This window comes from Gadus morhua, chromosome 16, assembly GCF_902167405.1.
Source record: "Gadus morhua chromosome 16, gadMor3.0, whole genome shotgun sequence".
NCBI classification, from domain to species: Eukaryota; Metazoa; Chordata; class Actinopteri; order Gadiformes; family Gadidae; genus Gadus; species Gadus morhua.
Window position 1 is genome coordinate 9,454,095 of NC_044063.1, and position 15,179 is coordinate 9,469,273.

Consider the following 15,179-nt stretch of genomic DNA (forward strand, 5'->3'; position numbering starts at 1 on the left):
CACACACACACACACACACACACACACACAGAAGAGAGGGAGGAAGGAGTTTAGGAAGGAGACGGAGAGAAGAAAGAAAGCAATATGAAAACTTAATTGGATAGAAAAAGGGGAAGGCATGAAAGGAAGAATGGAGGTTTTATATCCAGCTTCCACCCTGCAGTACAGAAGCTTTGCTAAAAATACCCTCCCTACGCAGGAGAGATGGAGGCAGAGAGACAGAGACAGAGAGAGAGAGAGAGAGAGGGAGGGGACCTCCAATCAGAGCAGTGGATTCGTGACGAGAGGAGAGCGAAAGCTGGGAATAAGACAAGAGGGGGAATGGGACAGAGTGCCGGCCTACGTACAGTTAAGTCACTAAGCAGGCACTTTCATCCACACGCTTCGTGGTGCTTTTCTAGTCGGGTACATTTAAAATAAAATAACACATTGATGTTAAACATCTCACTCCAGGTAGGCAGGGATTCGGGTGGGATTCAGATCCAGAACATTCTGGACTAGGACTCAGAACAGCTCAACACCTAGCCGGCCCCCATAGACACGGACAGACGTAGAGACACAGAGATGCTAAGAGGGCCAGAGAGACAAGAAGGTTGTTAATTATTGATGAGTTGATACCGTAGTATTGGTGTGATTATATAATATTCTTTCTTTCAATCTATTAAGTGAGTTAAGCAGAAGTTAGAAATAGAATAATCAGAGAAAAACGTTACTTTGATTAATACTGTAGCGGTCTCTTTTTTTTTAACAATTAAGTTTTTATTTTTTTTTACACATAAAATGTACAACTCAGTTTCATATCCGTTTGATCCAGTCCTCCAGCAGAGGTCCACGCACAGTACCGCAAGTAATGCTCAACGCTTTCCTTTGTCACAAAATAAGTTTGACATATTTCTCTTCAGCCAACTGACACAGGCATTCTTCATCGTCACTATATGCAGCTCGTCATCATCACAATTCATCACCACAGTTTTTTTTTTGTTGTTTCGTTTAAACATATCATATAAAAAAAGAACGTTCAGTTTCCAGTTGACATGCACATCAATCTCTCCCCCGATCAGCCTCGCATTCAATCCCGCAGACAGCTGTGTTGAGTCCCAGAGCCAATGAACAGGGCCTGGCTAGCCAGCTGGAATGATGGGTAATATCGGTATATTGTGGAAGTAGTTATTGGTTTTGTTTATGCCTGATCGATTTGTCATCATAAATGCTGCCGTTAACGTAACGAGTTGCCAGACCTGAACCGGTGGTGCTTTGGGCGGGGTTCCAACCAGGAGTTTTCCGATTCGAAAACAAGCATCTCCCCTGACGCAAAGATCTGGAGGGACATTTTGAGTGTGGGTATTTACAACGTTGGCTGTCCACGGCTTCGGGAGTGAGAAATGAAACCGCTACTTTAAGGACAGCATTTATTTTTTGACTTGACAAGCTAAATATGCATTCGCTGGCCTAGATACTAAGAATGATAGAGTGCAGATATAAAAACATCATCACAGAGCGCTAAAACAATACTGGAAACTCCCAGTATACTAGACTGGGGCCAGTTCCTTAGCAACAGCCATGAAAGGAGTGTGTGGGGGGGGTGGGGGGTGGGGGGACTCCAACAACAGTGTCCAACCAGGTCTCTCCCAGGCTCTGGGCATGCCAGTGTGTGTTGATATCTTCGTTATAGTTGATGTTATCTTGAGTCTATAACGTAGGGCTCACTCTGCGGACAGAGTGCCAAACTTGCAGCATTCACTGCACTGCTATAGCAAATGCTATATCAACGAAACCAACAATACCCCAACGTCACAAACTGACCCCCACCCCATCCCAAGGCTTAACTTAAAAAATAATAAAAAATACAATTTGATAAAACAAAGTGTGAGAAATGCACTTTGAGAGCGAAGAAGAAGATTAGAGTTGAGCCAGTGAAATAATCCACTGAAAGAGAAAGTTCCAGACTAGTACCTTTGACCCGGTAAAATTATCACTAAACCCCTCTCTCTCGATCACATGCAAACACAACAAACACACACACAGCTACACACAGATGAGGACGCCGTCCGCAGCGGGGGGCCGTAGGGCCGATGAAGGGCGTGGGATTTTCAGACAGAAATAAAACAATTTGAAAGAAGGAAAAAATCTCCCATGAGTCTTTGGGTATCCGTTGAATTAATCCTCCGAGGAGGCCATTGGAAACCATGGAAACCATCACACCAGATTTGTGTGACCCATCATGCAGTCATCATCGATGATGTCACCAGCGAACCCGCTCTTCCTCCTCCACATCATCATCGTCATCAAGTAGGATATAAAAAAAAAAGGAGGTGGAGAAAAAAATAGAAAGCTGTTGATTTGTGGGAGTTGCTTGAAGACACTGATGGTGCCCTAGCAACAGTGGAACGGGGGGGGGGGGGGTCAACATGGGGTTCAAAGGTCACAGATGGTGACACGCCCTACCCCACCCCACCCCAAGAAAAGAGAGGAGGAGAGTGGGAGATGGATGGAGAGATGGATTGTTGGAAGAGTGCAAGGCTAGGCTAGCTGGCTGGCTAGCCAGTTAGCGGTTGGCCTTGGCTGCCTCCTTGGCAGCCAGGATGAGGGGGGTCAGGCTGGACAACGGCTTGGCCTCCTTCAGGAACCGATGCTGGGAGAGAGAGACACACACACAGAGTCAGAGAGCGATAGAGACTGATAAGACTCGGATTCAGCAAACACACTAAATACGAAGAAATGCCCAAGAAATGCTTTTGACGACATCTAATTGAACATTCTTGCGTTCATTTGCCGCTTCTGATGTTATGATACAATTTGTGAGAGCCTTGAAAAGAGGCGCCCCCTTCCCTCCGGCTGCGGATCAGCTTCACTGTGTCCGCGCACAGCGGCTCCTTATATAATCTATTGATGAACTCCGTTATTATCCCACGAGAACACAGAGACCTTCAATGTAATGACCTCCAGGGCTACTCCCCACCGCCGCTCCCACTCAATCCATCTTCCCCATCGCGCGCTCTAATGTAACAGGAGGACCGGGCCTCCCACGTAAGTCACTTTAGCACAGCTTCACAGTGGATTCACCGCTCTCGCCGTCCCCTCCGCTCACACACTGAGTCAGTCTCATTATGCACCTCGGCCGTGTTTCAAGTACAGAGAGCAGAGCTGAGACACACGCGTGAACACAAACCCGCAGCCCAACATCGACAACTACTTGGAAAGGTTATATACTGATAACGCACAGACTCCCACACACACACAGCAATACGCACGCACGCACGCACACACGCGCACACACACACACACACACACACACACACACACACACACACACACACACACACACACACACACACACACACACACACACACACACACACACACACACACACACACACACGGCAGTACCTGCAGCAGCTCCTTGGCCGAGCCCCTCTTCTCCACGTCCATCTCCAGACAGCGGTTCAGGAAGTCCCGGAACACGACGGACAGCTTCTCGGGATTCTGGAGCTCGGGGGTCCCGTTGGTGGCGATGAGGTACAGCGCCTGGACGGACGGATGGACACAGACAGACACACACACACACACACACACAACATGCCAAAACACACACACATAGATACACACACAAACACAGACACACACAGAGACACCGTTTAATTACTGCACTGCTTTAGTACTCATTAGCTTGACTGTAGAGGCAATTGTGTGGAGGTTGAAATTATGGGATGGTAGTGAGACACAAAGCAAATGGAGCTTTTCAATACAGTTAACTGCCATGTCATTTGGCTTTTGTCAGGAATGAGACAAAACCACTTGTTTTATTTTTTAATAAATTAAAAACGTAAAAGGGAGCTGGCATTAATATATTTGGCCTGTCTGGCCCTATGAGTCTGTCACCGTGATTAAGGGCTGTACAAATACAATTGAATTGAATTTAAGTGCGATCCCAGGCCAATTCCTTTTCTTCTGTGACATTATTATCAAAATGACATGGTTGATGGTGCCATCCTGAAGAACAACAACGTATACATACTAATGACTTTGTTCCCGCATCCTCTATGGACAAAATGTCCTTAAAAGTTAAAATCTCTGTAGAAAATTTAAAAGCGAAGACACAGCCCGGACTAGTGGTCTTATGACACAGCTACAGCTTACTGTTGGAGCTGGAAGTTACTGTATATAAATGCAACTATCTCATATTTGAATTTTTAATCTATTTATTCTTATTCTTTCTGCAGCCAATTTCCCCTTAATTTCACATCTGGGACTTATAAATAAAATATCCTAGCTTGTCTAATACATTCTCTTTGTCCCTGAATTGACCCAAACGACCAGCACCACCTGACACAGCCTCGACACACGCACACACACACACACACACACACACACACACACACACACACACACACACACACACACACACACACACACAAACACACACACACACACACACACACTCACCCTGAGGGGGTTCTCGTTGAGGTAGGGTGGCTCCCCCTCCACCATCTCGATGGCCATGATGCCCAGGGACCAGATGTCCACCTTGGGCCCGTAGGCCTTGCGGGTCACCACCTCGGGCGCCATCCAGTACGGCGTGCCCACCATGGTGCTGCGCTTGCTCTGCTCAGGGGTGATCTGGGCGCAGAAGCCAAAGTCAGCTGCAATGGAGAGAGAGGGAGTGAGAGAGAGGGAGAGGGAGAGAGAGAGGGAGAGAGAGCGAGAGCGAGAGCGAGAGCGAGAGCGAGAGAGAGAGAGAGAGAGAGAGAGAGAGAGAGAGAGAGGAGGAGCAAGAGGGAGAGGGAGAGGGGGAGAGCAAGAGGGAGAGAGAGAGTGAGAGGGAGAGCGAGAGGGAGCAAGAGGGAGAGGGAGAGCAAGAGGGAGAGGGAGAGGGGGAGAGCAAGAGGGAGAGAGAGAGGGAGAGCGAGGGGGAGCAAGAGGGAGAGAGAAACATGGGTCAGTTTTGTAGGTCAAGTGCATGCTGGAGCAAGGCATTAACACTGAGGGTTTTTAGTTTGATTACTTTACTAGGGGTGAACTGTTAATTGGACTAGGTTCAGGAATCGTTTAAAAAGACAACAAGGTATACATGCTAATGATGTCTTTGCATGGCATTTTCTGCTTTGGACACGTTGTACTCTTTCAACCATATCTTTCAGAAGGGCACAGCACCACCTACTGTTCATTCAATAGAACTACAACGCATTTCCTCAACACAGAAAATGAGAGCGCTTTATAGCCAGGGACGTTTGCAAATAAAAGGAATAATCGACACCGTTAATTTATACAGATTTTTCACTACATTTTCATTGGTCAAACAAATGTCCGACAGTTTGCCATAGTGATTAAGTAAGTTAATCAGAAGTTCATTGTTGACTGACTGAGTTTGACGGATCCATCCATGCCCAGCAGGATGTTGTCGCTCTTGATGTCGCGGTGGATGACCTGGTTAAAGTGGAGGAACTCCAGTGCCTGCAGACACTGTGGAGACAGACGGACAGACGGACAGAGACATAGAAGGATAGAGGGAGAGGGTGAGACCGAGACAGAAAGATGGCTCCAGGGTATTTTGCAATATTCAATCCATCATAATTCCACTTCACAATGTGCCAGGACCTGAAAACTACGTAGGCACATTTATGCCATCACCCTAAAGAAAGTGTGAAGTTCTTGGTCGATAGCTCTAAACATGAGGTGGAAGTTGTAGCGTCAATAATACTGATACTGTTGAATAAATGCTAAGCTAAGCGCTAGTGCTCCAAAAATTGCATAATAAACTGCATTTTCTCTCGGACAGTGACTCGGATTCACTCCGAATCGATTGGGGACACATATCTCATTGCCCCCTTTACTGACGTGTCACTGCGGATTGTAGGAGAAGGGTGGTCACGGGGGTAGGGTGGTGCATGTGGGTGTGAATACCTTCTGCGTCTGCTAGCAGTCCTAGGTTTTATTACAATTACACACAAACATGATCCTACCTCTCTGCATACTGCAGCGATCTGTGCCTCGTCCATGCAGGTTTCCGTGACGACGTCAGTCAGCGAACCTCCTGCCAGGTATTCCATCACCACCCACAGCTCATCTCCAACAAGGTAACTATGGCAACACACACACACACACACAAACAAAAACCCGACACACACGATGTCACAGATGATAAGAGAAAAGTCTATCCATATTGTAAAACCTGTCACACTTTTGATTTCTTGTTACTATGGTGATGAGAATGTTTGCAATGAAACCTTAATGTCTTATGCAGTATGTGTGGTCGTGCATGTGGATGTGATGCGTGTGTGTAGTTGTGTGTTTGTGTGTATGTGTGTCTATTACCTGTCCAGGTAGTTAACAATGTTGGGGTTCTTGTTTTCCCTCATGACCAGAATCTCGTTTATGATCAGCTCCTTCTTAGGCTGCTGCTGCAGGTTCATCTGCTTGATGGCCACCTAGGAGACAGACATATGGAGACAGAGAGAGACATGGAGAGAGTGAGAAGGAAACAGAGACAGAGACAGAGACAGAGAGACATGGAGAGAGTGAGAAGGAAACAGAGACAGAGACAGAGACAGAGACAGAGAGAGAGAGAGAGAGAGAGACAGAGTGAGAGAGAGACAGAGAGAGAGACAGAGACAGAGAGAGAGAGAGAGAGAGAGAGAGAGAGAGAGAGAGAGACATATGGAGGCAGAGTGAGAGAGAGAGAGAGAGCTGGATATTAGTTATCGACTAGGGCTATACAAACACAAAGGTGTTTGTATAGCCCTATTCGGTCTGTCCTACAAAGGACATTTGTAGGACAGACAGACAGGAGTCGCTGACGGTAGACGGACAGAGTCCGGAGGAGACTCTACCTCCTGTCCAGTAGCGATGTCTATGGCTGTGTAGACGGTTCCGGAAGCCCTGAGAACACACCGGAGCAGAGGAAGAGTTAGCAGCCGGTACCAGCAGGGGCTCCCAAACCAACTACCGTAGCTAGAAATACTGGCTTCAAAGTGAGAATCAATCCCTTTGATTTTGGTATAATATTGCGTATCTATAATACCATATTGTTGTGATTTATGGTAATTAACCATGCATGTCATATACATATTACATACATCTATATGCACATATACATAACGAAGATGATGAAAGGTATATTTAGAACAAGGATGCCCAGGGACCCCAGGAGGTCGTACCCCTGTCCGATCTTCTCAAAGCGGCTGTACTTCTTCTTAGGGTCTCCTACACTCACAATGCTTCCTGAGGGAGAGAGAAAAAGGCAAAGAGAGAGAGAGAGAAAGTGGGAGAATACAAATTGAATGACCCATGGAGATAGAATAGTGAATTAAAGGGGAAGAGAGAGAAATTGCGTAAGAATGAACAGAACATGGAGGAACAACAACAAAACCAATGTTCACATGGGAGGTTCTAGAGAAAGACGTCAAGTATTCACAGGACTATCTTACATTTTTGCCAATTAATATTTGAGTGCAGAATTAGAATGAATAGAACCCATGATATCTATTCATTCTCATTCCTTTTGAAAACAAAATCCAGACAGAAATCAAACAAAACACAGATGAGATGACAGCATGGGAAAGATTACAAGAGAGAGATATGCACATTTGGAAAACCTATGACTGAAATGTTACAAAACCAAACAGTATTAAGGAAAGGAATTCAAAAACAAGGAATGAAAAAGAAAGAGACAAAGAACGAAATGAGACAAATGAAAGAAAGAAAGAAAAAATACAGAAAGGAAAAAATGAAAACACGAAAGAAAGAAAGAAAGAAAGAAAGAAAGAAAGAAAGAAAGAAAGAAAGAAAGAAAGAAAGAAAGAAAGAAAGAAATAAAGAAAGCTTGTGTAGTAGTTGTGTAGTCGGAGCATCAGAGGACACAGGAGTGGAAGTTGAGAACAAACAGCTGAGAGGCACTCTGTGTCTCTCAGAGACACCAAATAACTGCAGGAGATTGACGGTGGCAAACAACAAGAGGGCCAATCAGACGCGAGGGCGGGACAACAGGGAGAGCAGGGTAGAGTGGATAGCTGGTCTGTCGGTTAAGAGACAGACGCGCAGTATCCCGATCTTACCAGCAGAGGGAGACCTGAACACGTCTGGAGAGCGTGGGGCATAGGTTTAAAAAATAAAGGCTTTAATTGTGGAGAACAGAAATGAAATGCAAACAAAGTGGATGTCCTTATGGGGATACATACAAAGACTCTGTAGTGAAGTACATTGAGTCTGTATGGACATTACAGACGTGTATATATATATATATATATATATATAGAGAGAGATTATCTTAAAATGATCTCTATATCAAGATACCTGAACAAATGTGGATTTTATCACCACATTTGTTCTTTCTCATAAATGTTTCTTTATCGAGTATCATTATTGCAGTGTGATGCGAGCTCTGGCATGTTTAAAAATGACTAAATCAACTAAAAAAATTTCGATTTTGAAATACAGCAAAAACAACGTCCTCAATCCAGTCCCAGGTGATGGGTTAGTGGGGAGATACTAACCCAGGCAGCCTGTGAGTCTGTGACGCTAACTATGACAATAATATCATCAACTTGATATGTAGGGCCGTCTTTAAATAAGTATCTTTGTGAGTATCGGTCTGTTAATGTGTGTGTGTATTTTTTGTGCGTCTCTTTCGGCCTCTTACGTAGTTTCTCAAGAATCTCCTCGTCGGACATCTTCTTCTTTCTGGTTTTGTCCAGAGGGCGGGGCACGGAGGGTCCAGGGGCGGGGCTTGCGCTAGGCGGGCTGCTGGCTCCGCCCTCGGCTGTGGGAGGGGCGGGGACGGCAGCTGAAGCTGTGGCGGCAGGTGGAGAGATGGGCGAGGTCGCTGCATCTTTGGTCGGGGGAGGGGGGATGGGGTCGATCACCGACCGGGTGTATATCTGGGAGAGCGAGCGAGGTAAAGAGAGAGAAGCGGAGATAAAAGAGAAGAGAAAGAGAGAGGGAGAGATATGGAGAGGGAGAGAGAGAGAGAGGTAAAGAGAACGAGAAAAAGGTTTCATTATGGCATCCTCTTTAATTATGCATGTCATGTCACTGTGCTCTGCTGTCACTTAATGAACTATAAAACAAGCAGCATGTGTGTGTATGGGGGAGCGAGGGATTCGTGTGACATTTATGAATCAATATCCATCAGTCAGAAAGGCTGCTATAACTTTGATATAATATTTGGGAAGGGACGATAGTACTATACAGTGTGTGTGAGTGTGTTTGTGCATGTATATGTGCGTGTGTGTGTGAATATATGTATATATATCAGTTTGTGCGAGTGTGTGCGTGCGTGTGTGTGTTGTACTCTGCTGCACAAGGCTCTCTAGTTACTAATTAGTTTGATGTGGGCCTGTTTGATGTACGAGGGTGTCAGAAAGGAACTTGTTCTACAAAGAGTTATGTTTCCAAGCTGTAAATTGATTTCTTTCTAGCCTTTTTTCTCACAGTGGTCTAATTGCTCGTTAAAAAAAACCTTTTTAACTTTGACATGATGAGATATTCTGTGTACATTAATAAAATAATATGGAAGTAGCTACACTTCCAATACTATAAAGGGCCATGAGGTCAAGTATGTGTGGGAGGGTAGGTATGTAATATAGGGCTTTGTTAAGGTGTGTTTGTGCGAGTGTGTGTGTGTGTGTGTGTGCGTTCGTGCGTGCATGTGAGCCTGCGTTCGGGTGTGAGTGTAAGCCTGTGTGTGGATGAGCGTGTGTGTGTCTGTGAGAGCGCGTGTTTGTGTCTGTATGTGTGTGTGTGAGGGAGAGAGCGTGTGTGTTTGAGTGTGTGCGTGTGTGTCTGTGATAAAGCGGGCGCTATGACTGACTGTGAACGTGTGAACCAGAGATAAAGTGAGCATTGTTATGAACCTCAATCTGTGAGCGAGGCCGAGCGAGACCGCGCGAGAAGGTTAACGATTGGCGTAAATGTCGATGCGTGGCCTCACCGATTTGGTGTGTTCCGGTCGCGGCGCGACGACCGGCGGCGGCACCGCCTCGTCTTCATCCTCGTCCTCGGATACGGTTGCTATGGCGGGCGTCTCCGACACGGCCTTGGAGTTCTGAAGGAGTGTGGAAGATGAGAGGAGGGGGCGGGGCTTAGTCGGGTGACGCCCACTGCTGGGCTTTGACACAACATTGGCCCACCATGCCACGAGCACCAGCATCACCTACTGGGGGCTCTGACCTCACTTCCTGTTTCGCTCCCTGTCCGTCAAGACTTCCGGGACATTCTTCTTCTTCTTTGCTATGTCTCCGTCCTCTACTCTTCCTCTACCCTCGCCCTCATCGCTCCCTCGTCGTCTCCTCCCTCTGAACTCCGTCTCTGCTGGTGCCTCTCTCTGTCTCCGCTGTTTGGATCCCAACGACCTGACCATGACTGGAGCGGCCCATTCTGTACTTCACCTTTCTCTCTCCCTCTCTCTCTCGCTCTCTCTCTCTTGGTCTCTATCTCTGCCGCCCTCTCCCTCTCTCTGGCTCTCTCTCCGACTTTCTCCCTTTGTTGCTGCCTCTCTCTATCGCTTTCTCTCTCTAACAGTAGGCTAGCAGCCAGGCTGCGGAGTGGCAGAGACAGGAAGTGGAGGGAAAGATGCTGATTCACAATGCAGGGAAGAGAGAGAGAGAGAGCGAGAGAGAGAGAGCGAGAGCGAGAGAGCGAGAGAGCGAGAGAGCGAGAGAGAGAGAGAGAGAGAGAGAGAGACACTGGCACCACCCATCCTCCTCCACATTTCCTGCAGTATACTCAATCCATTAAACAAAGTGGCATCCTAAAGCTAGCCTACTGCCAACAGAGATACCTGGCTAACCAACAGCTAGCCTTCTGTTGGTAATATAGCTAGCTAATAGCTAGCTTACTGCTCACCTACATACCTGGCTAGCGAACAGATAACCTTCTACACACAAAGTCAATCTGGCAAAACAACAGCTAGCCCTCTGCACATCTCGACACCTGACTAGCCATCAGCTAACATTAGACAAACCTAGCCAAACGGGGTAATCAACAGTTCTTCCGGGAGCCTTTGCAGAAATGCCGACCAGTGTGTACCCATAGCAGGAATATAACAGCCTTTCCTCTATATTGTTTCAGAAATGCCATCACGATGATACCAAACAATTAAATCACAATACAAGATTGTTTGTACCAATTATGGACATCAATCATGATATCTTTGGCCCTGAAAGACTATAACTGAATTGGCTACATGACTTAGTGTAGCATGTTAATTATTATTTAGGGGTTGGGTTAATTTCAGTTCCCTGGTAACAGACTTTGAACTTCCATCTTGTGTTTGGTAAGGTATTGTGCAAACCTCATTTTGGTTGCGTTGAGACACCTTCATATAGTATAAATCTTAACCTTCTTTTGGGCTTCTCCAAAACCAATATGTTATTATTGTAACAAAGATGTCTTCTGTACTTAGATACAGGAAGACTATTGACATTGTCAGGCTAGTTAATTAAAAAACAAATTAAGTTTATTTCCACACATTATTATTCTTCTCCCCACCTCTTCCCTCCCTCCACCTCCCTCCCTCCCTCCCTCCACCTCTCTCTCTCTCTCTCTCTCTCTCTCTCTCTCCCTCCCTCTCCCTCTCCCTCTCCCTCTCTCTCTCTCTCTCTCTCTCTCCCTCCCTCTCCCTCTCTCTCTCTCTCTCTCTCTCTCTCTCTCTCTCTCTCTCTCTCTCTCTCTCTCTCTCTCTCTCTCACTCAAAGTCCTCCCACACCCACTTTACTTTCACAGCTATTAAAAAAAGAAGTCTCTGCTTGATTTGTTTCTGTGATGCAGCATCAAAGAGGCGTAGCTCACATGATTTCCCACGTGGCGGTTTCGTAAGCAAACAACAACACCCTAACAGCCAAAATTGGATAAAAATAAAAATTTCAAGAGACAAATTCTCACCGTTGTGACTGAGGAGCTGTAGTTGTCTGCACTTTTGTCTGAAGAAACACAAAGAAAGGTTTGAGAATCACAGCGTCAGTGAAGCACCTTATATAACAACATATCAAGAGAGAGGCGTCCGTGTTTGTGGACAGATGGTGAGGACATCAGCAGCTCTCCTGCTAAACTGGGCAGTATTCCTAGATAAAGCTGCCTTGTTTTACCTATAAGACGTGATGGTCTATCAGTGTGTATGAATGTATTTGTGTGGCCATAAGGCAGGGTACTGCGTTCAATAGAGGATTGAGTGCTTGACATGGTGCTAAATTCTAATCCGGCTTGTTCCTTTTATCTTTCTAGAGAAGTTATGCAAAGTATGTGTGTGTATATGTGCATTCACAGATATGTTATGCCTGTGTGTGTGTTTCCAAAGATCTGGTTATTGCATCTGAGGTTGTGTCTGCATTTCTGCACTTCTTGAAGTGTGTGTGTGTGTGTGCGTGTGTGTGTGTGTATAGCATACACGTTTGTGTGTGTGTGTGTCTATGTGTGTGTGTGTGTGTGTGTGTGTGTGTGTGTGTGTGTGTGTGTGTGTGTGTGTGTGTGTACCGGTGAAGCTCATGTATTTCTGGCTGTTGGAGGTCTCCTTGGAGTCGTAGAACTTGAGCACGTCCAGAACGGCCTGCGGGTTCTTCTTCTGCTCCAGCTTGGTGATGTTGGAGGTCTGGAGGAGTCGCGCCCACTGCTCTGGCATGCCCTGGAGACACACACACACACACGCACACACACATTCACACGCGCGCACACACACACACATATACACACACGAGCGCACACACACGAGAGCGCACACACACACACACACACACACACACACACACACACACACACACACACACACACACACACACACACACACACACACACACACACACACACACACACACACACACACACACACAAAAGTGAAGTTAATAAAACATTGTAGTGCTGCTTTACTCACAAACTACTTTAATGCTGCAGCCGTACCTAGCGCGGTTGAGGGAAGGCTATGAATAAAGTACTCGGAGCATAGAACCCTACAGAGGGATCACTGACAGTCCCGGTCCTTATTAAGGGTGGTGGGACGATGCCTCGGCCCATAGTGAGCTCTACCGGGGCCCCACAAGGAACTGGGTCAAAGTCCCCAGTCTTTCCCTTCATCTTTCTGCTCATCTGAGTTCATCACGCACTCTTCTGTTTATCCCTCTGTCCCTCCACCCATCCCCTAGTACTACTCATGCGTCCACCCATCGCTGGCCCACATTCTGTGAGTGTGCGGCGAGCACGTTTGTGCATTTCAATGCAAGCCTAAGACTAAAGACCCAGACGTGAACTCACAGCGGACCAACCAAAACACAAAGATTGAGTTACATGGTTAGCTCATGTATATGCAATGCCTGAAGATGACATACTACTCTAGTTCCTGTTGGGTAACAGAACCCAATGACACCCTCACACAACAATGAAAAATAACAAGCTTTTCTTGTGTAGTGTGCATGCACACACATAAATGCAGGGACACAATTGTGTGTTGTGCGTGTTGCACTGGGAAATATACCAAAGGCAGATCATATAATCATTGGAAAAACCAACGCGCACCCACACACACTAACTCACGGTGAATTCTCCAGTGACGGCATCAAAGCCAACGTGGATGGTGTGTTCAAAATCAGACGGGAGAGAGATCTCTGGGCGCTCCTTCTTCTTGTTAGCTGAGAGAGAGAGAGAGAGAGAGAGAGAGAGAGAGAGAGAGAGAGAGAGAGAGAGAGAGAGAGAGAGAGAGAGAGAGAGAGAGAGAGAGAGAGAGAGAGAGAGAGAGAGAGAGAGAGAGAGAGAGAGAGAGAGAGGCAGAGAGATAGGTAGAGAGAGAGGGGAGAGTGATAGGGACAGATAAAAAATAGGGCCGAGAATACATTTTGGATAGGCATCACAAGGTTAGTCTGCCACCAAAAGGGCCTCAGATTGAAGACCTGGAAGTCCCCCCCCCCCCCCCCCCCCCCCCCCTGCATTGCCCCACCTCCAAAACCTACCCACAACCCCCTCCCCACCAAATCCAATAAACCTCTGCATGCTCCCACACAGCAAAACCATTGCATAAAGCATCATCAGATATCGAGATCTGATCCACCAGGCAGTGAAAAGGCGCTTGAGTTTAGCTCTCTACTCTGCTTATGCTCATACAACTGTTTCTACACACATAAAACCCCCCTGCCCCTGTACCCATTTGATTTAGCAACGTTTAACTGGGATCATCGTTCATGCCGGAGTGTCCCAGCAAGAGGTGATGAGGCCTTTGCATTTGTTTCAGTCTGGGGTCAACGCCAGCCGGCAGCTGCTCAAGGTCAGAGGTCAGGCTCCGTTAGCTTGTTAATGGCCACCGAGGGGCAGCTAACAGGAATGTAATTAACACCAGCCGTGAGGGCCGCATGCTGGTGCGGCGGGAAGCCTCTCGACAGGTGTGTGTGTGTGTGTGTGTGTGTGTGTGTGTGTGTGTGTGTGTGTGTGTGTGTTTGTGTGTGCCACATGAACACCTGTTTCAAAGCAGTTTGCATGTTTTTTTAAAGGAGCAGAAAAAGCGCGCATGCTCTCTCTGTGCGTTTCGCCTCACTGCAGAGACCTGGCGACGGAAAAGGTCGATTTGATCCGCTAGCGGAAAAACATGAGAAACACGAAAGGTCAATCCATTTCATGAGACCGGGGAAGAGTGCTTTGCGTAAAAACAGTGAACAAAAGAAAGGAAACAGTGCAGCAAAATGCATCTGTACTGAAAGAACAAATCGGATACAAAAGCATAAAGAGGAATTAAGAACACAGAAATCTTTAAATCGATGGTTGTAATTATGCGTAAAGCTCAGAGGGCTGACGCCCACAGCCAGTTAAGCTGAAATGCTAATAGGCGAAATCCCTTTGTGGTGCGCTAAGACAAGGCGGTAACTAGGCGTGGACAGCGGTTAAGTCTGTAATGCGGAGGTGATTACACGGGGGGATAACGAGGCCTCGTTTGCCCGTGCACAGGACTGACACAATGAGGCTAGTACCTAGCGCCCTGACGCCGTTAGCATTATTCACTCTACACGCTGGGGAGAGTCTAGCTAGCCATGCTGCTGCCCCATGCTTCATGGTGGCTAATTAGCTCTAACAAGCTTAGATCCAGACAGGAGCTTTTGCGGTCACATCAAGTGATACATTCCTTGTCCACAGTATCGGTTCTATTCTACACCACTCTACACTCTCTGCCGCTCAAACTGGTAAAGGATGTTTCTGATGACTTCTACATTTAT

General features: G+C 46.6%; 1 protein-coding gene across 2 annotated transcripts in view; it reads right to left on the bottom strand.

Annotated features, from left to right (window-relative positions):
• Positions 1 to 749: 749 nt before the first annotated feature.
• pak1 (p21 protein (Cdc42/Rac)-activated kinase 1) overlaps positions 750 to 15,179 on the bottom strand; it is a 36,139-nt gene continuing 21,709 nt past the window's right edge. For both annotated transcript variants that reach the window (XM_030381130.1, XM_030381131.1), the window contains 13 exons: positions 13,516 to 13,610; positions 12,466 to 12,613; positions 11,878 to 11,915; positions 9,926 to 10,039; positions 8,636 to 8,873; positions 7,155 to 7,218; positions 6,828 to 6,876; positions 6,313 to 6,425; positions 5,961 to 6,078; positions 5,361 to 5,460; positions 4,444 to 4,640; positions 3,388 to 3,525; positions 750 to 2,632 (listed from right to left, as the gene is read on the bottom strand). In XM_030381130.1, coding sequence (XP_030236990.1) covers positions 2,546 to 2,632; positions 3,388 to 3,525; positions 4,444 to 4,640; positions 5,361 to 5,460; positions 5,961 to 6,078; positions 6,313 to 6,425; positions 6,828 to 6,876; positions 7,155 to 7,218; positions 8,636 to 8,873; positions 9,926 to 10,039; positions 11,878 to 11,915; positions 12,466 to 12,613; positions 13,516 to 13,610 — 1,499 coding nt within the window. In that variant the 3' untranslated portion in view covers positions 750 to 2,545. The remainder of the gene's footprint in view (positions 2,633 to 3,387; positions 3,526 to 4,443; positions 4,641 to 5,360; positions 5,461 to 5,960; positions 6,079 to 6,312; positions 6,426 to 6,827; positions 6,877 to 7,154; positions 7,219 to 8,635; positions 8,874 to 9,925; positions 10,040 to 11,877; positions 11,916 to 12,465; positions 12,614 to 13,515; positions 13,611 to 15,179) is intronic.